This window comes from Mauremys mutica, chromosome 2 (assembly GCF_020497125.1).
Source record: "Mauremys mutica isolate MM-2020 ecotype Southern chromosome 2, ASM2049712v1, whole genome shotgun sequence".
NCBI classification, from domain to species: Eukaryota; Metazoa; Chordata; order Testudines; family Geoemydidae; genus Mauremys; species Mauremys mutica.
The window spans coordinates 268,774,614-268,800,431 of record NC_059073.1 but is presented as its reverse complement, the minus strand read 5'-3'; the positions used below and the strand labels follow the sequence as shown (position 1 = coordinate 268,800,431).

Genomic DNA, 25,818 nt, shown 5'->3' with positions numbered 1-25,818 from the left:
GACTCCCTTTCTCCCCCTCCCCCCATTGTTTCTCTCCTCAAGCAAACACTCATTCCCCTGCCTGCCTCATTCACAGCAAGGTAGTGGGTTATCTCAATTGATTGTTCACAGTCAGTTACAGATTGATCACAGCAAACAAGAGCTGTGTTTGTTTTTTAGATAAGCAGCTCCCGGAGCCCTGAGTTCACAACAAAACAAAGAGAGGCATCATAACAAAACAAAGAGTAATTTAGTTAAAAACATTCTGGGATATCTCCTAATACTCTGGAGGCCAACAACAGCGCTGGTGTGTGGCCACACTTGACAAGCAGCGCTGCATCACCAGCACTGCACTCGTTATACCCCAAGCAGACCAGATGTACAGCCAGCGCTGCAGCCAGGGAGTTGCAGCACTGGATGTGCCTTGCAGGTGTGGACAGTTACTAAGTTGCAGCGATGTAAAGCCTCCACCAGCACTGCAACACTCCAGTGTAGCCAAGCCCTAAGTGATCTACTGTTTTCTCTTACATTTGTAGCCAGGATACTGCTAGATAAGTCTCTTGATGAGCAATAGATAGAAAAGTTGGTCATCCAAATTCATTAAGAAGTCCTCAGCCTATTGTCACAACTTTCCTGAAGCAAGATTTTAAAAGGTTAAACCATTTCATAACCTTGAAAAGTTTCTATGAGCAATCAGTCATTAAAAAGAGTGGGCATCCTCTGAGCTCCATATTAGAATTCCTCTTTTGCTTCTGGGCAGAATTAAGCAGCAAAGCAGATAACCAGTTATCTTTACTGCCTCTGTCTATGCCTGAAGATAATGGTCTAATTATCAGAGAAACCCAATGGATCCAATTTTTCAGAAAAATGTGTTGTTGACTGATAATCAAAAAGGTGATTCTTGAAGCATTTCCACATGACCATTACCAGAAAAAACATTCAGAACAGTAGTTTAGCCTTCTAACTTGGAAGTCTCTGAAAGAAGTTTGTTCCCACTCAAACATTTCCAAAATTCCCTTCACTTACAGACATAAAGAGTTCCTGCTATCTTACAAAAATGATGCTTTTGGACAACATGGCAACAGGCAGGTATAGCTGTAGGCCCAATCCTACATTCCTTGCTCAGGGAGAACTTCCATTTAAGACAATGCGAGTTCCCTCCCCTACAAGAACTGCATGATCAGGTCCTGTAATTAGAATTCACTGGTACCTCTCTCCATGACAGCATTTCCCGTGGTTTCAGTACAAAGCACAGAATGACTAGCAAACCTCAAAAGGTTCTGTTTGCACAAGCTCTCAAGAGTTCATTTATTTACTGGAACCAGTTTCTTCAATAAAATTAGGCTGGAAACTGTAAGAGGAGAATCTCTTTCACAAGATATCCATAGCTTCTACTTACCTGGAAATGCCACAATAATCAGTTCTCTCACTGTATTTTGGCATTTCCATTCTGGTCCTGGTTCACCAGGGAACAGACAGGTGGGAAGTTACATTTTTCAAACCTTAGTAACAAATTAAGACTGGTTTAAGGTAATTTTATTTTACAAAAAGTTGCTTTGCCCAATCCTAAAAGCTAGAGTTCTATAAATCTTGATCAACACAAGAGAACTGAAGGCAGACTTGAGGGTAGAGGACAACAACAACAACTCATTCTACTCACCACAATGTGTAGTTTCTGAAAGCACAATTTATAATCAGTACTTGTGTGAGAGGAAAAAAGTGCTAGTGAATTAGCATTTCCAGAACTTCAATGTCACTGTCAAACATACTGTATCTGACAGTGATGTTCTCACTGCAGTAACAGGTAGTGAGAAACACAGGTTAAAAACCAAAAAAACAAACAACAAAGTTGCCTAAGTATCCAAATTGTTTTTTTACAGTGGTATCACCAGTTTGTTTTTTCAAATAAATATCCAATTCTTTTGAAGAGCTATTTAGCTCTCAAGAATATTTCATGGATTTTAGATATTTTGTAGGCTACCTGAAGAATCAAGACCTTATATTCTCTCTTCCCCAAAAAATAAAAAAAATAAAAAAAAAATTGACCACAGTATTGTTCCTTCATTGTTTCATGTAAAATATTTTCAAGTTATTGAAAAACAATAGAAATATTATTACAGTGCACTATTTGTTGTTTTTTTTTCCATTGTGTCACCATAGGCATGTTTGCCATATAGTTTCGAGCAATCTAAAAACAAAAATGTACCCAGTCTCAGGAAATAAGAGTTCAGAAACAGAATAGTCTTATTATATTTTGTAATCAGTCTATCATCTTTGACCAAAGACTTCCAGTGGATCTGACTGCAACACAACAGATATGCACAAGTGAGTATTTCAATTTTGTTATACTCATAATATCCCCAATTGTGTTCAAAGAAGAAATACTAACTCATTCTTCATCAATGGCCTCAATGAAAACTGATGCCTCTGATCCTATACCTAATCATATCATAGTAAGGAGCAAGATATGAGCAAACAGCAAGGCAAAAGAGACAAACCACAAAATTTGTTATATGCTGTCAGAGTTGAAGGCAACTCCCCCACCTGAGAACTTAACTTAATTTGCCACAGTGCTGAGCCTGATGAAACAGAGACAGAGAGTATTTATTTTCTATGTTCCACTGGTAAGCACAGGGTCCTTTAACTGACAAGAATTTATTAGGACAGAGACAACATGCACAAATGTCCCATCAGTGCTTCCATTCATACAGTACTGTTACTGATCTGAAAATTGGTCTAACCCATTGGTTCTCAAACAGGGGGTATGTGTACCCCTGGGGGTACACCGAGGTCTTTCAGGGGGTACATCAACTCATCTACATATTTGCCTAGTTTTACAACAGGTTATATAAAAATCACTAGCAAAGTCAGAACAAATTAAAATTTCATATGACTTGTTTATACTGCTCTATATACAATTTACTGAAATGTAAGTACAATATTTATATACCAATTGATTTATTTTATAATTATATGGTAAAAAATAGAAAGAGTAATTTTTCATTAATAGGGTGCTGTGACACGTGTGTATTTTTATGTCTAATTTTGTGAGAAAGCATATTTTAAGTGAGGCGAAACTTGTAGTATACAAGACAAATCAGACTCCTCAAAGGGCTACAGTAGTCTGGAAAGGTTTAGAGCCACTGGTCTAACCAAACCATGAAGAGAATTCTCGGCAAAAAGTGAGTTTACAAGGAAAGACATTTAGAATTTTCTGTATTGTCACCACACTTTAAGGAACAGCTCCTCCCCCCTGAAAAAAATCCAAACTTCTCACTTAAAACTATAGAGCAAGACCTGTTTCTACTGGTGTGAAACAGGACTAGATATTATCCAAACCATCATGGGAAAAGGCGTTTACTGCTAATCTGGACAACACTGGTGTGACAAGAATCAGTCATTCACAGGTCAACAACTAGTTCTTAAATCTCTCCCAGTTTTCTCAAACCTGGCCATTATACATTTTTTTCCACCCATTGATTCCATTACAGTCCAATAACAGTCACAACTCCAGAAAGTAAATTAATTAAAAGAAATAATCATAACCTGAGGTAAAGTTACTCTATTATTAAGAATTAAGCCAATGGTGAGAACTGGTTTAAAACAAAGTTTGCAATTGACCACATAAGCTATGAAAAAATGTTGAAAAAAATCTAGTGTGTGCCAGTGTGACTTTTTTTGGCTTTCTACCAAAGGCAATTCACATCAAACTATGAGAAAGTTGATGTTTTACCAGTTAGGTTTTAGGACTAACTATTTCAGCTAATCAGAAACTAGTTTATACTTATACATTAAAATCACACTTAAGAATAGGCCGGGTTCTAATTAACCACAGCACACAAAAGGATGTTTGGTCATTACTGAGTCAATGAGAATATAGTTTTTCCAATAATACTGTAGAGAGAGAATATTCATCGCTCTATTATACCAATGCTTCATCATCAGTGTAATGGAAGGAAATAAGTCACTGGCACTGAAGGTCAGTGCAAGATAAATTTCTCCCACTTCCATAACTATCCGGTTTGTCCTTTATGTTTTATCCCCCAACTAGGATTGGCTTTGGCATACACATAGGAACAGATGACCATTAACCCATAAAAACAGCTGAGTCCACAGACCATCTTTGTTCAGGAAATTTGGGTGGGCAAAAATTCACTTGTGAAATTCAAACAGTTGAGTGGATTGGGTCTGGAAGCTGTGGACCAGTGTAAACAGTGTCACATCAGTCCATGCTGAGTGAGGGGGCAAATACACACAAAGATCTTGAAAGGCCGGTCCGAGGTAAATAGCTCTCTGGGCTTTCATTCAATACTAAGGTGGGAGAATGATAAAGGCCTCAAATCAGAGGAAAGGGCAGATAAATAATGCCATATCACAACGTACATGGCAAGAATCCACACAAGGATCCCAACACTGAACCACATACATGGAGAGGTGGAATCCACACAAAGGTTAAGTGGTGTTGGTGGGGATAAACAGAGCTACATCATGACATATTAGTATAGGGTAAATAAGGCTGCATTGTGATATACAGGGATAGGAGCACCCAAAAGCCTCGAAATTGTGGATGGAGGCATAAAAAAAACCAAACAAACCCTCTGTCTCATCATATAGTCTGCAATCACCAAAAGAGCCAGAAAAAACCCTGGAGAAGGCGGGGAGAGAATAGATTCCCTCTGAGCAATAGATGTGATTAAACACTGAGCGGCTAGGAAAAGGCCACAGGGGCTCCCAACGTGTTTGGGGAAGAAGAGCTGGGGTTTCCCAGTTTCCCCCCTTGAGCAGGACAGCAGAGCGTTCCCCCACTTGGCTCTTCCTGTGCTTGTGGGGGATGCATTTCTCTGGGGGCTGCCCCTGTGGCTGGAGATAGAGGGGATTTCCCCAGCCCAGGAAGACCGTAGGGGGATTTTCCCGGCTGCCTTAGCTGCGGGGAGCTCCCCACACCTCTCTTACCGTCTATGTTCTCCCGGTCGCTGATGTGCTGCAGGTTGCAGCCCGTGTCCTCGCGGCTCAGCTCGGGCTCCGGGCGGTAGGACTCCAGCCGGGAGTGGGCATTCCTGCGTAGCTTGGGGCTGGAGGAGACGCAGCAGGAGGTGGTGTTCCCCATCTTCCTTCGCCGCGGGCCAGGCGCGGGAGGATGCAGGGGGAGCCAGTCACCAGCGGTGGCGAGAAGCCATGGGCAGCAGCGGAGAAAACAACAAGCAGGAGAGGAAGAGGCGGTGGCGGCTGCTGTTGCTGCCTCCTCCAGCCGCACTCTCCGGCTGATCCCCACAGCGGCTCATCCAAGAAGCCTTGCCCCAAGCACGTCCAGCCGAGCGGAGCGCGCCGCAGCTAAACCATCCTGCCCTGGCATGTACCGCACGAGCAGGCTAAGCCCGGTGCATGCACAGCCCCATTGCTAGCGGCTGAGCTACCGCGCTCCTCCTCCTCCACCTCCTAATGAGCGGGCTGGACGCACTCCCCGGCGCACACGGCAGCGAGCAGCCCCAGGCTGCCTTTGCAAAAAAGGTTCCGGTTCAAGTGGGTGGTAACATCTGCCCGCCGGGCCGGGAAGGGAGACACGGGGCGCTCTGCTCGCTCCCGGGGTGCGCCCGGCTGGGAGAGGGGAAGCCCCCGGCGCAGGGCTGCTGCCCTGGAAGGGAACAGAGCCAGCGCGGGGAGGCAGCGCATGTGCGGACCGCGACTGTCCAATCTGCTGCTGCTGCTGCCTTCCCGGGGCGCAGCTCCTCACACGCGCTGCCCAGCGCCGGAACCTCGCTACGGGGGGGGGGGGTGCGCGAGGCCCCGCCCCTTGGCCCCGCCTCTTTCCCTAGGCCCCGCCCCCAGCCAGCTGGGCTGTGGGAAGAGCCCCCAAGGGAGCCCGGGGATCCCCACAGCGGCCTCCAGCTCCTTGGGCGGCTCTTACCGGGGCTGGGGGAAAGAGGAGCAGGGGCGGGGCCGGGCCTCTTGGGGAGGGCAGGTTCAGAGCCGCCTCAGCCCCACACACCGGGAAGAGACTGGTGCGGCTGGCAGGGGCAGCGCTTGGGGGGCGGGAGTGATCCCCCGCGGTTCCCTCTCTCCCCCTTCCCTCCATTCTCACTCCTCCGCCGCCCACTCACCCCCTCTGCTTCTGTCGCTCCCACAGTCACATCCGTTCTCCCTGCACAGAGCTCATCATGCGCTTCCTGCTTCTACTCTGCAAAGCAAGAATCCGCACCCACACCCCTAAGCTCATTTTCTTCACGGTGTTTTCCCCCTTCCCTTATTCCTTCATGATTCTCTCCTGGCAAAAAAGGGGGCTCCGCCAGCACCCCTTGGCTTTAAGTAACCATAGCAATGAATGAGTGTTGTTCAATGGCGTGCAGGGCTCTCATTATAACAAATGGTTCCAGCGCCCCTGTAGAGGCTTTTAGGTTTGCTGCTGAAAATGCCTGGGTTCAAACCCAGTGCCCAGCGGGGGGTGTCCTTATGTAGACAGACATGGTTCATTCATAGGGATGTGTTAACAGTTGCTTCAGAAGTTTAATCCCCTTGTGGTTCTAATTTTTAAAAACTTCTTTAAAAATAATTGTATTATGTCTTCAGATGAAACAGAACAAATGTGAAAGTAATAGAGATGGGCCAACCAGACAGTACAATTAGGCATAGAGCTCAAGGTTGGGTTTGGGAATGAATCAGGACTAGGGAACAGGTTGAACAGCTCCGAAATCATACAGTTTGTTCTTATACTATTTTTGCACCAAATGACAGAAAACTCACAAAAGCCTCTGTATTCTTAAGATGTCATTTCCATTCAAATCTAAACCAGGAAATAGGCCCTTTATAATTTATCATTGATCAAACTATAGGGGCTGGCCTAATCCAAATTACACCCTCTGCCTGTCCACCTGGCAACATCCATTCACCACTGGCAAGTAGGAAACTTTCTTTGGCAAATGGTATTCTAAGCCTTAAGTATTAATTCTTAAATATTAATTCACATAAAATTGTTACTAGCCCTCAAGGTGACAAAGATAACCTTCTGAACAAGAAGTGAGTGTAACCAATGCAGTGCTCTCTTCCCATCCTCTATTGTCACTATATTCGTAGCTTTCCCAAACAGCCGAGTGACTACTCTCGGTTCCAGTGCTATGCAAAATGGAGATTGTGCTTTATATAAATTATTGTTGATTGATTGCGGTGCCAAGTGTTTAATACAAATTAATTGTAGATTTCCAATTTTTTTTTAAATATCTCATTATTTTAAGCCAATCTCATTATTTTTGGAGGCCTGATTCATGATTGTTGAACACTTTGGATTGCCAACATTGATAGAAGAAACCTATACTTCTCAGGTTATGAAAAGAGTTTTGTCTTGTGGCTTTATACCGTGGTGGCTCATAGCAGCAGTCTCATGAGATTTGGTACTGTTCTTAAAGCCTCAACTCCTGGAGTCATGTGATTACATGAGATTTTTCAGCTTTCATCCTTTAAAAAGTACATTCCTGGACCTCACAGTTGCATAAAAATCCTTGATAACATGCTCTAAGGCACCCTAGAGGCTCAGAAACCAGAAAGCAAAGGAAAATAATCCATTTTTTTAAACGTAAATCTCATCTTTTAGCCAATCGCAATTTTATGAGGCCTGCCTCATATTTGAATGCTTGAGGTTGACAATATTGCAATAGCACCCAAAAAGGTATGTAACCTTTATAAATGCACAACTTTTGATGAGTTATTAGTTTACTTACCCATGGCTGTTTGTACTTTACTTTATGTACTTTAAAGTACATAATGTACTTTAGTAACACAAATTAATGGGAGCATCTTTCCTATTTTCTTCCATTGGGAGTGAATGTCCTAAATAGTCTGAGTTTCATCCAAAGAAAAATAAATGAAAACTTTTTTTTTTTGCCTTTTTTAAGAAAAGTGTTAGCTTGCGCCCTGTAATGTCTAGAAGTTCTTTCCATCATTAGCCAGGTGACAGAGTGACTGAGCGAACTACCTCTGATCCCTCTTGGTCCTGTCAAGTGCACCTGCCTTTGAAGACTCAAACCTCTAGCTATCATCTGGCTTAAGGTGGAATCATACAATTCTCCCACTCACAGACCAGGTCCTGGGTTACAGTCCTCTGGTACTTATCATGGTTGCCTTAGCAGTTCTGACTTAGGCTCAGACCCTAAATTTCTGTACCTTCTGGGACAATGACAGTGGTAAGCACTGACCAAATAGGCTTCTTCAAGCAAAGTATTATTTTTTAGAACAAAAGCACATAAGAGAAAACGTATCTTAACAACAATAAAACACACTACACATCTAGCTTACCAGATGTCTTCCACATGAGAACACTAGTTAGGACTGGCTTCCTATCATCTCTTCCATGGAGCCTCTCTCTGTCCGCATGCCTCCCTTGTCAGAGCTCACTGAAACTGTCTGGACAGCCCCTTACCTTCTTCACAGGGATCATGACACTTTTTAATGGTTTATAGTTCTTTTGATCGCTAGCTTCCCAGCCTCGCAAAACAGCTGTGCCATTTCAGCCTAGAGCCTTGATGGATGCCACTGACTTTTGATTGTGTGCCTGGGTATTCTTATCTGGGAAGCCACTGTGTTACCTTCCTGTACACACCCATTGAATTTGAGCATTATAGGCATATAATAAACATTTCACTACCCCCCAATATGTTATAATTTACCCTCACTAACAATTATTACATAACAGTAATTCATAACTATTACATATTAGTTCATTTCTGGCACACTAGGTTCTTTGTAGAACTTTATTTATTTTATGTGTTTTAGTCTATAACACTAAGAAACTTTGGCCGAAAACAAACACTCATAAAATGGTACCTAAATAAACAAAACAGAAATATTTCACAGACATACATCTAGCCATACATGCTAGTAACTAACAGTGTATTCACTCTCACCAATCTGTTTCTCTTGGCGCTAAGTAAGTGCAAAGTCTGCTGCAGGAGATATGCCATTAAATGCAATGGGCTGGATTCATCCCTTCAATGAGAGTGTCTCAGCACCTTTTAAAAACAGTTTTATTTGGGTGTGTAAATCTGGAGTTAAGCACCTAACTAAAGGCATCCACTTTCAAAAAACCTGGCTTCTGTCTCCTCTTGCATCTATTAGAATTGAATATAAAATTCCTACTAGAGAAGAAGGAAGACAGAAAAATCAGAAGTTGTTGTTGGAGATGAGTTTTGAAATAAAACACTGATATATATTTTTTAAATGCCTTTTAAAATGTATAAGACGTTTTGAACAAATTAATGTACTAGTAATTTTCTCTTTTCCTATTTGATTACTGTGTTCTCAGTTTTATCTTGACTTGAATTCTTCTTGGTTGCACCCTCAAATCTCACTTAGTTGTCAGCCTATTGATAAAAGAGGCTGGTGCTACATTATGTATTTAAAAGATAATGTCAAGGGAAGAGAATATTGCCACAGGATAATGGACTCCTGCTGGTGCTACACAAGAGCCCAAAACACCTGTGAAATAAATGTTAAAAAAGATGTTCTTGGATGTTCAATTATAATGACTTTATTTCAGCGACATCAAATGCATGATGTAGATGTAATCTTATTATTTGATAGATCTTGGTACAAGAAACTCAGAGCTGCTCTCTGTACCTTTCTTAACTTGGTTAAGTGCCATTGACTTCAAAGGAAGATCTGTTGTGTGCTTCATTTGATCAGAGACCAGCATGAGTTACTTTCTTCCGTGAACGGCTCTATTCTGCCTACTGCAGAACAACCATAAAGCCCCTCAACACTAGGCCCAGGCCTTTGAAGATTGGCCTGCTTGGAGCTGACTGGGCTTATATGGCACTTACTCCTGCGTAACTACATAGCTTATCCCACAGGAAAGAAAGTGGGCTTGAATAAGGAGGGTTAGTGTCAAGTTATGAAGATGGAACCCGTCGGAGTTCATAAGGTTTGATCTCTGAGATCTTCCTATAACATTCATGAAAACTTGTAAATGATTGGGACAGTCTGAGGTGGATCATCGTACTGCTTAAAATAAGAAGGCTTTTGACTCCAGGTACCACAGTTGATGTATAAGAATCTGGAAGATCGTTTTTAATCCAAAATCATTTTCAGTCTGTACAATAAATAACATGGGAGACAGAAGTGAAAAAGTAGAAATGCATTATAAATAATAGAATGGTGGCAACCATATCTTTTAAAATGGATTACGTTTTCCAGGCTCATAATTTACATCTGGAAAAGAAAATTAGCTAGAACAGAAACTTCCATCATACAACTTCCATCCCCACTCTGCCCCCTAATGGCTAACAGAGGTCCTACTTGCAATAAAGTGTCAAAATTTTAGCCCCAGAGCAAAGTTTTATAAATCCTTGAACATAAAAGTTTAAAATGAAAATTCCTGTGATCTCTTAACTAAGACAAGACAATTTGGTCACCATTCAATTTCAACAATGCAAAGAATTTTTGACATGCTTCATTTATAGGGTATAATTTCTGCAGTCTCTGAACCAATATTGTGTTCCTAATGGCACATTTAAATATAGATGTTCCATGTATGAAAAATAAGGTTTAAAAAATAAAGTCTGTTATCCCAATGGTAGTAAGAAAAAACAGGGTTAAATAAGAGTAAATGTCATTTTTATGTGGAGATGATTGACAGATCCATATAAAAATAATCTAATTCTATGCTAATTAGAAATTTAATCTGGTCATTCAACCTATTTGTGTTTATTCTGGACAAGTTCTGACTCATTGTGTCAAATTGTAAAGAATTACATAATTAACCTGACATAAAACTCCATCTTGGGACTTTAAAGAGGTGAATGCCCTTGAGGTTATGTGGATTTTCTGTCAAATGGAGCTGAAACTAGAGACTTCTAGTTAACAGTTCAGTGCTAAGTGCCTACACATCAAGGAAGTAGAGAGAGAACAAACATAAGGGTTTAAATAACTGGAAAATAATGAGAGAAATGTATATGAGTATTATTTAATGAGACTCTGGCTACAGAAGAGAATAGACCTTTTAATGAAGTCCAAAAATAAAGAACGAATGCAATATAAATACCTACATGTATAAACAGAACATAAAGATTGCAAAGAGGTATAATCTAGCAACAGAATGTACTCAGTCTGGCTAGTCTGTTGCTACTTGCATTTAATAGCCCCAAAGTCTGCTAACGGAAGAATGTTATTACACCTAGTGGGCTGGATTCCTCCCTGGTGTAACTGCACTGATTTCAGTTGGAGTTGGTTGTGTTCAGCCACATGCATCCAGGAGATGCACCTTTGCATTCTGGGTTACCCTTAGGAGTGAGATATCAGATTCGATTCCCTAGCCCGTGGAAAAGAACACCAATATTCAGAATAGGCTCCCTAGATGCTTATAGTAACCTCCTTCTCAAACCACCCTTTGTCTCTTCTTGCCCATTCCCCCATTCCACCAACACACTATTATTGGGACTTATGCTGAGCTGTGTGCTAGCCAAGGGACAGTGAGAAAGAGGTGTGTGTAACTTTTGTGATTCAGGGGTGTGAGCGCACTCACAACACTGTCTCTGTTCTTTGTTTCTTTGGCTTCTGCAGATGTGCTCTTGAGAACTCAATCCTCCACACCAGCAGAGTGTGCCAACCCAGGAGGAGTAAGGAGGATATGTTTCACAAAGTGTTGCAGTTAACAGATGCAGCATACAGCAAAACAAGAGCATGGAGGGAGACTATCAATGAAAGACTCAGGCTGGATAGAGGTATGTGGATCACAGAAACCCTCTTGGGAGCTGCCACCCAATGTGCCAAGACTACCTCCACTCCTGCTTTCCCTGCCAGCTTGGGAACCCAGCACCCTGTCTTGCTGAGCCAGACACTCCAGTCTGCTCCAACAAAGACCCAGGGTCTGAATTACTTGCCCCAAAGCTGCAGGTTTACCTGAAAGCAGCTCATAGAAGTGTGCTTGTCTTTAACATTCAGATGCCCAACTCCCAATGGGGTCTAAACCCAAATAAATCCATTTTACCCTGTATAAAGCTTATGCAGGGTAAATTCATAAATTGTTCGCCCTCTATAATACTGATAGAGATGCACGGCTGTTTGCTCCCCCAGGTATTAATACATACTCTGGGTCAATTAATAAGTAAAAAGTGATTTTATTAAATACAGAAAGTAGGATTTCAGTGGTTCCAAGTAGTAACAGACAGAACAAAGTAAGTCACCAAACAAAATAAAATAAAACACGCAAATCTATGTCTAATCGAACTGCATACAGATAATCTCACCCTTAGAGATGCTTCAGTAAGTTTGTTTTTTTTCCCTCAGACTGGACACCAGGCCTGGGCACAATTCTTTCCCCTGGTACAGCTCTTGTTCCAGCTTAGGTGGTAGCTAGGGGATTCTTCATGATGGCTCCTCTCCTCCTTTGTTCTGTTCCACCCCTTTATATATCTTTTGCATAAGGCAGGAGTCCTTTTGTGCCTGGGTTCCTACCCCCTCCTTCTCAATGGAAAGACAACAGATTAAAGATGGATTCCAGTTCAGGTGACGTGATCACATGCCACTGCAAGCCTTCATTCCTCCCAGCCTGACTCACAGGAAGGCCTGCCTGCAAACAGAACCATCCGCAGTCAATTGCCCTGGTTAATGGGAGTCATCAAGATTCCAAACCACCATTAATGGCCCACACTTGGCATAATTACAATAGGCCCTCAGTTATATTTCATATTTCTAGTTTCAGATATAAGGGTGTTAACATTTATACAAATAGGATGACCTCACTCTGTAGATTATAAGCTTTGTAATGATACCTTACAAGAGACCTTTTGCATGAAGCATATTCCAGTTACATTATATGCACTCATTAGCATATTTTTATAAAATCATATAGGCTGTAACATCACAGTGGGGTCTCCAAGGATCACTGTGGGCATTTGCACATCCCCCACATTGGAATCTTGTGGTCTGGAAAGAAAGTCCCAGCGTGCAGTTTTCTATACAATCCAGTGTTCCAAAAGATGTGTGGTTCATGCACCTTCCCTGATCACCCCACATGGATGTCAGTGAAACTCCAGTGATCCACCAGCACCTGCAAGACCATGGAGAAGTAGCCCTTCCGGTTGATGTACTCCGTCGCAAGATGGTTGGGGGCCAAAATTGGGATATGCGTTCCATCTATCACCCTGCCACACTTAGGGAATCTCATTGTCTCAAAGCCATCAATTGTTTCTAGCACACTGCCATAAGTCAGACTTTGTAACAGGAGGCAATTAATGGTACCACACACTTGCATCAGTGCAGCTCCCACAGTGGACTTTCCAACTCCAAACTGATTCCCAACTGACTGGTAGAAGTCTGGAGTTGCCAGCTTCTACACAGTGATCACCACTCGCTTTTCCACTGTGAGGGCAGCTCTCATTCTGATGTCCTTGTACAGCAGTGCTGGAGTGAGCTCCACATGGTTCCAGGAAGGTGGCTTTGTGCAAGAGCAATGACTGTGGATGTGCTCAGCCAACACAAGGAGTGTTGGGTGGACGTGCTCCACTGATGCTACTAAAGTGACTTATGATCATCAACATAACTTAAGTCGACCTAATACCATAGTGTAGACATGGCCTTAGGAAGAAAAAGCCTTCATGTGTTGCTAGCTGTGAAAGGAAGAGATGTATGCCCATTGTCAACATGCACCAGTATCAAACTATCTAAGAAGGCACACAAAATAAATGAAGTAGATTTATTTCTTTTTCATGGTCAGATGGGATCTTCTGTTTGTATAGGAGAAAATATTAATAAAGCAAAGGATGTGGGAGGGGAAAGGGTTTAGTTAAGTAAAAGGACTCTCACATACGATGGTGTTCGTAGAGCACCTTGGTTTAGCTATCAAAATTTGAATGTGCCATCTTCTCGTCTGAATCACCCCTGGGGAGAGGGGCACATGTAAGCAACAAATCAAGCTTTCTCTTTAAGAAAAGTACACATGACCAATATAAGCCTGTTTTTATTCTCAAATTCATCCCCATGGGCATGATATCTTTGCAGAAAGAGAAGGTCTTCCTTTTGTCCTGAAAAAAAATATTCTTAATGGTCTCCTCCTAAGCAAAGAAGAGGTATAGTGGAGTACTTAGACTGTATTTAACTATCCTCTTCAGGGCTGGAATAAGGTAGAATCCATGGATTTGTGGATCAAGCCCTGAATTGGAAGGCACTCACAAACTAATTCTCTATATGAGGAGAGGTCTGCTGGCAGAGACTGCTGGGCCTGCCATGGATACTGGGAAGGAAAAAGCATAGCATGGGTAAGGCTAGAAAAAGAAGAGAAGGATGTTATGGAAAGCTCTCGTCTATCAATTAGCAGGTTTGGTAACCTGTTCTTGCATCTGGTAATAAGAAGGTGCCTATTTCCTGTGTGAGGTCTGCTACAAACCTAGCAAACAGAGTGGATTTGGAATCCCTGACTTTTTCCAGCGTTTCATTTCTGGTCCCACAAAAGGCAGATTTTCTGGTTTATTTTGCACACCCTCAGCTAACCCAGAAAGAACTCTTTAGTCACATGGCCCTCCTTGAGAATACTGTAGTTGCTATTGAGAAGCTTCAGTATCAAAGGCATCCTATGTGGCTTGAGGGAAAGTTTAGCTGTATTCTCCCACAGCTGTTTGTTTTAGCCACCTGTAGTGTCTTGGACTGTGAGCAAGCTGGGGCAGGACATTTCTTTATTTTTACTTAAGGATGGTCCTGGGTTAGAACACTAGCCTGGGAGGTAGAAGACCCAGGTTCAATTTCCTGCAGGCTTATTGTGTGACTTTGAGCAAATCCCTTAACCTCTCTGTACCACATCTACAAAAGAGGGATGCTAGCACTTTCCTACCTCAGAGAGGTGGACTGAGGATAAATGCATTAGAGACTGAGTTACTCAGATATTATAGAACTGGGAGCCAAATAATTAAACAAAATAGATGATTCATATGGTACTTTAAGGTAGACACAGTAGAGTTCTTTGAGGCATGTCCCATGACTATCTTGAAATGCCTCGTGGAGATTGATGTAATTAAGGAACAAATCACTTTGATGTTTCTGTGGCTTATGAACACTACGCACAACATCACTTGACTGAGTGAGCAGGCAGAAGTAAATCAACTGAAAGAAGAGCTAAAAAGATATGAAAGTAGCCATCTTTCCACTCTAAATAGAGCCAGTGTAAGTCACCAGAGCTTGTAATATGGGCATGGGAAAATTAGTCATTGACCTAAAAACACTTCCCACTGGATGTCTGTGAATACATTTCACATCCTGCAAAGAAAAATAATCACTGAAGAGAGAAGAACAAAAGTAGATAAAGAAACACCATATGGTGAAGTGAAAATAGATTGTGCTAGCAAGTACATAAATAAAAGTATAAGGAATATAAATATAACCAAAGTACATTAAGTTAATATTACTGGCCTATTTAAAAGTCAAAAGCCAAAACAGTAGACTTGAGTCTGCCTCTTAGTAGAAATAAAACAGAGCTTTCCTTTAAATCATCTGACATTCTCTAAGCACAACAGGAGGGTGTAATTGTACATCCCCAGTTTGCTGCAATCCCAAGCGTTTTAGAAGTTGGCACTCCTAAAGATGACCTCAATTTTTTCTTTAAAGCCAGCAATTTATGGTTAAACAGGAATTCAGCACATTAATTTAAAACATATTAGACCACATACTCAGCTAGTGTAAGTCACCAGAGCTCTATCAAAATCAATGAAGAGGCACCAATTTACACCAGAATCTGGACCACTTTTTTTGCTTTTTAGATTAGTGATGTCCACACCTGTTGCAAATCACTGTCTCTCACTTTCTAAAAATGCACTCTGCTGATTGACTCATACCAACCATAGGATTCCACTGGAGGTGGTTTATTGAGATAAAGCAAGCCTATGTTTTTGCATTAGAATTGTATTGTTTTCCAATGCTATTAATGTTCTTAGGCCTGATACACCATTCCATCACTCCAGTTTTATGGCAGTGTAAACTAATTGCACTCAGTGATGTCACACTAATGTAAAACTGGAGTGAAATGCTGTTGAAGCTAGGCCTTTGTTTTCAAACTGTTCTTCAAAGGAGACAATTCAAATCATTAAATCATGACAGCTCAATCACAGAGCTCACAGCAAGGTATAGAGAACATGGTGATAATTTATTACATTCTAGGAAAGAACATGGGAGCATATTATAGCATATGACTACAGGTTGCAACCCTCCTGTGTAGGCATGGCTTGAAAATGAGAAGATATATCTTCTCAAATTCATTTTTCTCGAACAAACAGTGCAGAAAAACAATTACTGCACATACTCGTTCATAAGCCGAATATTTTTTGTAAAAAAGTGACGCATCAGAGAGCAGGGGTCAGCTTATAAACAGGTTTACACCCAAATTTGATGATGATTTTAAACTCTATGGAATTATTGAATTGAATATCTAATACTCTGTCATTTTGTTTACCTGGAGCGTCTGTAGGCATGGAGCCCTCAGCTCCCCGTAGCCGCGGTTCACTGTTCCTAGCCGATGGGAGCTGCAGGAAGTGGCATGCCACTTCCCACAGCTCCCATGGGCTGGCAATGGCAAACTGCGACCACAGGAACCTGAGGAGCTCCATGCCTGCAGATGCTCCAGGTAAACAAAACGTCCTGCAGCGGCTTACCCTGACAGGCTGGGAGCCAAAGTTTGCCGACCCATTAATTGATGTCAATACTGCAGCCTTTTATAGTTGCAAAGGCTTTGTTTAGTGGACTAGATTGGCTTGAAATAGACCTCAAGTCTCGAGCCAATATGAAAATATAACGTGCAGCATTGATGGAATCGCTAATAAAATTGAAATAGCCTGTTATCCTTACAGACATGCCAATCTACAGGGCTGCTTTGAAATAAACAAAGAAAAATAATAATTTGACAGTGATAAAGCAGGTGACATTCCTATATAAAGTCCTACAAAATCTAGAACTACAATAATAATAATCTGTTTTCATACTAGTATTTAAAATGAATGGTGAAATCAAAAGAAAAAGGTCTTCTTATCATGCAGCATTCAAACTTAAAGTTGTTGAATATGCAGAAGCAAACAATAATTGCGCCGCTGCTTGTGAATTCTGTATCAATGAGAAGCAAGTAAGAGAATGGCGAAAAAATAAAACGACACTAAAAGACATGCCAAGCAGCAAGAAAAAATGTCCAGTGAGGTGAGCTTCATTTCCTGACCTAGAGAAAGATCTCCATAATCAGTTAATTCACAATGTTGGTTCCCAGCACCCTTGTAAACTACACATCATTACACCTATAGTCTTAGGGTACGTCTACACTACAAGACTATTTCGAATCAACTTAATTCGAATTTGTGGAATCGACCTTATGAAGTCGAAGTTGTGTATCCACACTAAATACACTAGTTCGACTGTGTGAGTCCACAGTAACGGGGCCAGTGTCGACTTTGGAAGCGGTGCACTGTGGGAAGCTATCCCACAGTTCCCGCACTCCCCGCTGCCCATTGGAATCCTGGGATTTCCCCCCAATGCATGCTGGGGGGAAAAATGTGTCGAGGGTGGTTTTGGGTAACTGTCATCATTGAACCGTCACTCCCGCCCTCTCTCCTTGAAAGCGCCGGCGGGAAATCTGTTCGCGCCCTTCTCTGGTCGGTTACAGCGCGGATGCCACAGCACTGCGAGCATGGAGCCCGCTGCGATCATCGCTGCACTTATGGCCATTGTCAACTCCTCGCACCTTATCGTCCACCTCTTCCACAGTCAGCTGCTGAGAAATCGGGCGAGGAGGCTCCGGCAGCGCGGTGAGGACAGGAAGTCACAGAGTGGCGCAGACCTCTCACAAAGCAGGGTACGCCGCGCAGTGGAGATCATGGTGGCAATGGGTCAAGTTCACGGTGTGGAACGGCGATTCTGGGCCCGGGAAACAAGCACGGACTGGTGGGACCGCATAGTGCTGCAGGTCTGGGATGAATCACAGTGGCTGCGGAACTTCAGGATGCGTAAGGGCACTTTCCTTGAACTCTGTGACTTGCTGTCCCCTGCCCTTAAGCGCCAGGACACCCGGATGCGAGCAGCCCTGTCTGTGCAGAAGCGAGTGACCATAGCCCTCTGGAAACTTGCAACGCCAGACAGCTACCGGTCAGTAGCGAACCACTTTGGCGTGGGCAAATCTACCGTAGGGCTTGCTGTGATTCAAGTAGCCCACGCAATCGTTGAGCAACTTTTCTCAAAGGTAGTGACCCTGGGAAACGTCCAGGTCGTCATAGATGGCTTCGGCGTGATGGGATTCCCAAACTGCGGTGGGGCTATAGATGGCACTCACATCCCTATCCTGGAGTACATTAACCGAACTCCAGGATAGGAGTACATTAACCGAAAGGGCTACCAGGCCAGCGAGTACATTAACCGAAAGGGCTACTTTTCTATGGTGCTGCAAGCACTGGTGGACCATAGGGGACGTTTTACCAACATCTACATGGGGTGGCTGGGCAAGGTTCATGACGCGCGTGTGTTCAGGAACTCTGGTCTCTTCAAACGCCTCCAGGCAGGTAGTTTCTTCCCGGACCACAAAATAACGGTTGGGGATGTGCAGATGCCTACAGTGATCCTCGGGGACCCAGCCTACCCACTAATGCCCTGGCTCATGAAGCCCTATACAGGCGCCTTGGACAGTGAGAAGGAACTCTTCAACTACCGGCTGAGCAAGTGCAGAATGGTGGTGGAGTGTGCTTTCGGACGTCTCAAGGGGAGATGGCGGAGCTTACTGACTCGCTCGGACCTCAGCGAAAAAAATACCCCCGTTGTTATTGCTGCTTGCTGTGTGCTCCACAATCTCTGTGAGAGCAAGGGGGAGACCTTTATGGCTGGATGGGAGGTTGAGGCCAATCGCCTGGCTGCTGATTACAGTCAGCCAGACAGCCGTGCCGATAGAAGATCCCAGCGGGAAGCGCTGTGCATCCGGGAGGCTTTGAAAGATAGGTTCCTCGGAGAGCAGGGTAACCTATGACTCTCCAGTTGATTTACATTGAAGCTGAACCTGAGCCTGTTTCAGTGACTGTTGACTTCGATCTGCGGTTACATACCCCGTTCTCCAGGTTTCCCCCCTTCCAACACACGTTTTAAAATAACTTTAATGGAACACTGATTATTAATAAAGTTTTCTTTAATTATGAATTCCTGTTCAAGGGTTGAAACATGGACGCGGACTGTGGTGGGTACGGTGTGCACTGATGTCCAGACCGCTTCTACACTAGAGCAATGACAGGCTCCTGCTCCTACAGCGGTCTCTGGGGGGAGGACGGTTGCAGGTGGGTGTGCAGGAAGGGGTGGGTTTGCAGGAAGGGGTGAGGGGTGCCGTCTTTGGGACGGAGTTTGGATGCAGGCTCTGGACTGGGGGTTGGGGCGTAGGAAGGGGTGAAGGGTGTGTGGGAAGGGTGAGTATGTGTCCGTGGATGAGGGCTCTTGCTGGGGCTCAGGGCATCGGAGAGGCTCATGGCTAGGGGGGAAGGGCATGGTAAGGGCAGCCTGCCTTGCCATTTGTGGATGTCAGGCGCTAGGACCCTGGGGCAGCATACACCTCACAGACTGACCCGGGGCAGCATTCACCTCCCAGAATGACCCTAGTGCCTAGTGACTGCAGTCTGTGTGTGTCCTGCTGTTGATCCTGCCCCCAAGTCTGTACCCTGGTAATGGAGGCTGTCCTATGCAATTAAAAAACCCCTCCCCCCCCTTCACACAAAGTCTTCTGACAAGGAAAACGTGACGGAAACAGTGAATAACAACAAACTACTTTTAATACTCAACTACACAGTGGGGGGATGAAACTTGGATTTGGGACTGGGTGATCCAGGAAGGGAAGCACTTCTCACACTTTAGGGAATGAGAGCTGTTTGGTACATGAGCGCTCTGCTGGGGTGGAGTGACAGTTTTCACGGCCCCTAGCGCCCCTCCTTCTTGTGATTTTTGGTGAGGGGGGGACAGGACTTTGTGGCGGAGGAAGGCGGTTGCAGATACAGTTCAGGGGGGCTCTCTGCTCCTGCCTGCGGTCCTGCAGAACATCTACAAGGCGCCGGAGCGTGTCCGTTTGCTCCCTCATTAGCCCAAGCAGCGTTTGAGTCGCCTGCTGGTCTTCCTGCCGCCACCTGTCCTCCCGTTCGCTGTGTGAGCGCTGGTGCTGACATAGGGTCTCCCTCCACTGTCTCTGCTCGGCCGCCTCGGCTCTTGAGCAAGCCATCAGTTCCGAGAACATGTCGTCCCTAGTCTTTTTCTTTCGCCGCCTAATCTGCGCCAGCCTCTGTGAGGGGGATGCCGAGGCAGTTCGTGAAAGAGCCGCAGCTGTGTGATGGGAAAAAGGAAGTGATTTCCTTGAAAAGATACATGTTTGCGAACACTGAACACAGTCTAATCAGTTTCTCTGAACAAGACCATACAGGGCACCTAGTCTCACGAGCTCTCAGGACAAGTTCGAGATTTCGGAATACGCTTTCATTGGCTGCGGTCTTGCACAGGAGATCGGACAAGCGGGGCGGTACAGCTGAATCTGTGTAGCAGCCAGGCCTGGTAAGCACTACACTATAGGCTGCTTAACAGTTAATGGATAGCTGTGCCCTCCCGCTGAAGGCAATCTGTAAAGCATAAAGTCTGACCGTGTTCCAGCCCCTCGCGGCTGTGCACGGGAAAGATCACTGTATGCTTTTCCTCTGTGGCCTCCAACACGTGGCTGTTAAGCGAAGGTCATTGCTATGCAAAGTAAAAGTCAAGCATTCACAATAGTAACAGTACACTAATTGCCCTAATTAGATGCAGCAGTCGCCGAACGAGATTAGCCTGAGGCGGGTCACTCGGAGAGAGAGAGAGCGGATGCTGCTCAAATCCCTGCACAGACCAGGACCGTACGCTGCAATGCTGGTGGAGGCAATGATTCCGCTGTACATTAGGATGGCCTGGCGCGGAAGAGTGTGCTTCCACGGAGCACCAAATAAGGCACCTCTCCCCAGGAACCTCCTGCGGAGACTTTTCGAGCTGCTCTCCGAGAGCTTCGTGGAACTGTCCCAGGAGGATTTCTGTTCCATCCCTATCTGTGTGGACCTTCTCTTTATATAGTTTTTTAAGCAAAAGGTTTTATATAGTTTTTACATATTTTTTATTCCTGTTTTTAAAAAAATAAATGTTTCCATGTTTATAGCACTTACCGACTGATCCTTCCCCTGATTCTGAGTCCGGGTTAACGGCCGGGGAGGGTTGGTAAGGGATCTCTGTGAGGGTGATGAAGAGATCCTGGCTGTCGGGGAAAGCGGTATTGTAAGCGCTGTCGCCTGCGTCGTCCTCCACAAACCCTTCCTCATCTTCCCCATCGGCGAACATCGCCGAGGAACTGCCCCTCGACACTATCCCATACTCAGAGTCCACGGTCACTGGTGGGGCAGTGGTGGCAGACCCACCTAGAATGGCATGCAGTGCCTCGTAGAAGCGGCAGGTCTGGGGCTGTGCTCCGGAGCGTCCGTTTGCCGCTCTGACTTTTTGGTAGCCTTGTCTCAGGTCCTTGATTTTCACGCGGCACTGCGTTGTATCCCGGCTGTATCCTCTGTCTCTCATGGCTTTGGAGACCTTCTCGTAGGTCTTTGCATTCCGTTTGTTGGAGCGCAGCTCCGAAAGCACAGACTCATCGCCCCACACAGCGATCAGATCCAGGACTTCACGGTCTGTCCATGCTGGGGACCTCTTTCTATTCTGGGATTGCATGGACTCCTCTGCTGGAGAGCTCTGCATCGTTGCAGGTGCTGCTGAGCTCGCCCCGATGTCCAACCAGGACATGAGATTCAAAGTGCCCAGACAGGAAAAGGAATTCAAATTTTCCCGGGTCGTTTCCTGTGTGGCTGGTCAGAGAATCCAAGCTTGGACTGCTGTCCAGAGCGTCAACAGAGTGGTGCACTGTGGGATAGCTCCCGGAGCTAGTAAGTTCGATTTGCATCCACACCTAGCCTAATTCGACATAGCCATGTCGAATTTAGCGCTACTCCCCTCGTCGGGGTGGAGTACCGAATTCGAACTAAAGAGCCCTCTAGGTCGAACTAAATGGCTTCCTGGTGTGGACGGGTGCACGGTTAATTTAAAATGTTTAAGAAAAGGCAAGGGAAAACAGTCCCAGAGGAAGAAATGAAGTCAAAAGTAGCTTCTACCTCACCTTTTATTAAAGAGATAACGCCTTTTCAGAAAATTCTCCAAAGATATGGGCACAGTCCTTGGACTGAACAAGCCCTTGCAGATATCTGCACCATTTTGGACCTAGAGGATAGATTGGCCCAATATATCCTCATATGCAAACCCCTAGATGCAGTAAAAAGAGATGCTACAGGGATCTGGCTGCTGTGGAAGGCTTGTAATGACAGCTACCTCCACCTAGCAGCCTGTAAAGAGGAGAAAATAGCTCTAAAAGAAAAACTATCCCAATTGGAAAAAGGGGTAGAAAATTGGAAAGTAATGGCACATTGGGAAAAAGAGGCTTGGGACCCCCAAAAAACATGGGAAGAAAATATGTGAAACAACCATTGTAAGCTGCTCTTTTAGGAATTAAGGGTTATAGTGCTTAATATTTATCAGTTTGGGGGTTTTTTTTTTGTTGTGGTTGGTTGTTGTTCACAACTGTTGGGAAAATGTAAAAACAAACAAAAAAAATTGCATTAAGATTTACAAGCCTCTGCTGCAAAAGCAGAGAAATAAAAATGTATGTAGTACTCAAACCCAGTTAGATGCCCTTAAGGTTGGGTACAGAGAGTTAAAACAGCACTCTCACATCCTACAACAGCAGTAACATCAGAAGAAGGAACATTTGAGACCCCAGAAGGGTCAGGTTTTTGGGACCCCTCTGGAGAGTGGGAAGGGGGATATTTGGGTAGATTCCTCCTCCCAGGGCCAGAATGCCATGGCAAAGTGGCTGGGAATTCCTGCATCTGCCTCAGACCTCCAGGCCATGGCAAAGTGGCTGGGGATTTTAAAATAAAATATTTTTTTTTTGCACCACTTAATTAGCATTTGTGCAGCCCCGAGTACCAAACACTCTGTGGCAGAGACTAAGCAGGGTCTGCCATGTGGAAGCACTGTGCTAATTTATTTTTAAGCTTTTATCTTTCAGGCTCTAAAACCAAAACATCAGGAGAGCTGGTACCAGCTGAAGAGTTATAAAATACCATGGTTATAGTGTCGCGACAAAGTCTGTGTTCAGTGTTCTGTGTTGCATGTTCTCTGTTGCATGTTCTGTGTCTGTCTCTAGTGGTGTCCTGTGCTAGCATTGGGTCCAGAAAAAAAAAAATACTACACTAGACAGAGCAAATGTCTTTTCCTCTCTCTACTTCCCCCATGTCCATCCAACTTATCAATCACCACTTGTGTCCAAAAAACTTTGGTCCCCAGTGCATCAGGTTTATTTTTTGTTAGGTTTTCCACACTTTTCTCTATACACTCTGGTTCTACTTCCCCAAGTCCTAAAGGGTAGTTCTTGGGCCCCCATAACCTGTAAGACCTTGGCCCATAATTGCAGGGCCCCATCTTTCAGGTCCCCAAAAACCTCTTAAGTACAACTGTTAAAAATAGGGAATTCTGCAACATTTTAGCAAATAAATGTTAGTTTAAGTCCAAATCAGCTTAACCCTGCATAACAACTGTGGTCCTCCTACAAAATCTTATTTCTTGTGTGTGCTTAAGAACCTCAGAAACTTTTATTGTTTGATGGCTATTGCAGCATCAAACTTAGACCTCATCTTATGTGTCAATGTACCCAATTATTGTAATGGTTATGGTTTTATTGTATTCCCAATTATTATAACTATAATTGTTTGGATTTGTGTTTAGGTTATATCTGGTCTTTAGTCAATTGTAATGGTTTTAGTTATATTCACCTGGTTATAATTGTTTGGTTTGTTTACAACAGATCACCTGTGCCCTACCATGACAACAACTACTGTAATGATCATAGATCAAGGGGCAGAGTGTTAGCAGCCCCCAGTAGATAAATGTAAATGCAATGTCAGTACTGTTTTTACTAAACAAATAACTTATTACTGGTATAATATATTCTTTGGATGGTCCCCAACCACTACTGGCATCCTATCAGTAATGCTACATCCCTTAATAGTTGTCTTAGTATTAAATTGTATTTGTATTATTAAAATGTTTAGCATGTGCTTTTGGATAAAAAAAATGTACAATAGATTGGAATCACAAACCCATGTTGCCTCACAGTACCTTCTTTTAAACAGGTTACATAGAAAGTGACACTAACGAATATATGTATATCGTAGTGTCAAAAGGGGGATTATGTAGGGATATTAAAGAAGGTTTATATTAGACATGGTTTATATGAAAAATGACTTATTGTTAATTGATGCCTCATAACTAAAGGTTTATGTTAAAAGTAAATTTGTGATTCTAACCTGCAAGCCACCAGCTGTGTCTGTGTGAAGCCTGCTCAAAGAAATACTTTGTATAAAACTTGTTAAACATTAATTAACTCTAAGTAAGCCAAAACAGTAGCTGTTATAGTGTATAAATAGAGACCCCCACCCTCTGTAAGTTTTCATCTCACTTTATCTTTAATTGTTAAAAGACAGGGAGTCTCACATAAATTGGTAACACCCCAAAAAGTAAAGAAACAGTGAAATAGATGTGATTAAGATAGAGAATGTATGTGACTGAATGGTTAGGGAGTTACCAGTCTGAAGAATTCAGTGTTGGCTGAAGAAGGTGTCAAGTGGGATCAACCAGATGACCCACCACACCTCAAAGGAAGGAAAAACAAGCATCTGACAGAATGGAGCCAGCCATCTGCTGATTGATTTAGCAACAGCAGAATGAGGCAACTCCTATGAACTAACATAGGGAAAAATCCCTATAAAACTGGACTCTAAAGACTGAGGACTTTGAGTCTATGGTTCTGATACCAACCTCCAGGAGCATCAGATGCATCTGACACAGACTCGGCTCCATCCTCATGACCAAGATACCTGGCCAGTAACTTGGCATGAGCAACATCTAGGCTGGTAACTATAACATCTATACAGAACCTGAATGAATGATTGTGTGGATGAATATGTGTGTGTGTGTGTGTATAAGGAATAAGTAGTAATGGAAACAAGTAGGAAAACATTGTCTTTTGTTTTGTTATGGTATTTACAATAAATGTGGCATCTTTGCCTTATCCCTCTTAATAAGATCCTGCTGGTTTTTATTATATTGGTACAACAACAGGATATATGTATGAAGGAGCAAGGGAAGCACGTATCACAACAAGTCTGATATTGCTCCAACAACTGCCACTGGCAGTAAGAAGGAACTGAGGGTGGCCGGGGGTGGCTCCGCCCTGTTATGCCAGCATGCAGGCCCATGTGGCAACAGAGGGCACTTGAGCTGCCCTAATGGGAGGAAAAAAGTTCTCTGACCACGGTGCTCAACGCACCCCCCTACAGTGGAACGGACATGCACAAGCACTTGAAGAAGAATTATGTCTTGTGTAAAATAGGACTGAATGTCAATGTATGAACATTTGATCATTTTCTGTCAGATTTGATTATGACCTACCAATAACTATAAGGTTTTCCCATAAAAAGAGAAAGGAGTGGAAAAAAGAAAATGCAGCAAAACAAGACCCTTTGTTGGCAAGACACCCTGTGAATTAAAGTGATCTCAGAGTAAAAACAGGTGAATCATATGCATCATGGGGACTTGATGCAGGAATTACACAGTGATGTTCCATTGCCTGCATTATGCAGGAAATCAGAGTACATAATCACAATGGTCCCTTCTGGCCTTAAAAATCCATGAAAAGCAGTCTTGTTCCTATTTTGACTGTACTTACATATCCAACATGTATAAAGTTTTCTGAGACCAGGT

General features: G+C 43.6%; 1 protein-coding gene across 1 annotated transcript in view; it reads right to left on the bottom strand.

Moving 5' to 3' along the window:
• Nucleotides 1-5,688, bottom strand: part of CCNY (cyclin Y) — a 222,989-nt gene extending 217,301 nt beyond the window's left edge. The window contains exon 1 of the mRNA XM_045007393.1: nucleotides 4,933-5,688. Within this exon, the coding sequence (XP_044863328.1) occupies nucleotides 4,933-5,086 (154 nt within the window). The 5' untranslated portion in view covers nucleotides 5,087-5,688. The remainder of the gene's footprint in view (nucleotides 1-4,932) is intronic.
• Between the last annotated feature and the right edge of the window lie 20,130 nt (nucleotides 5,689-25,818).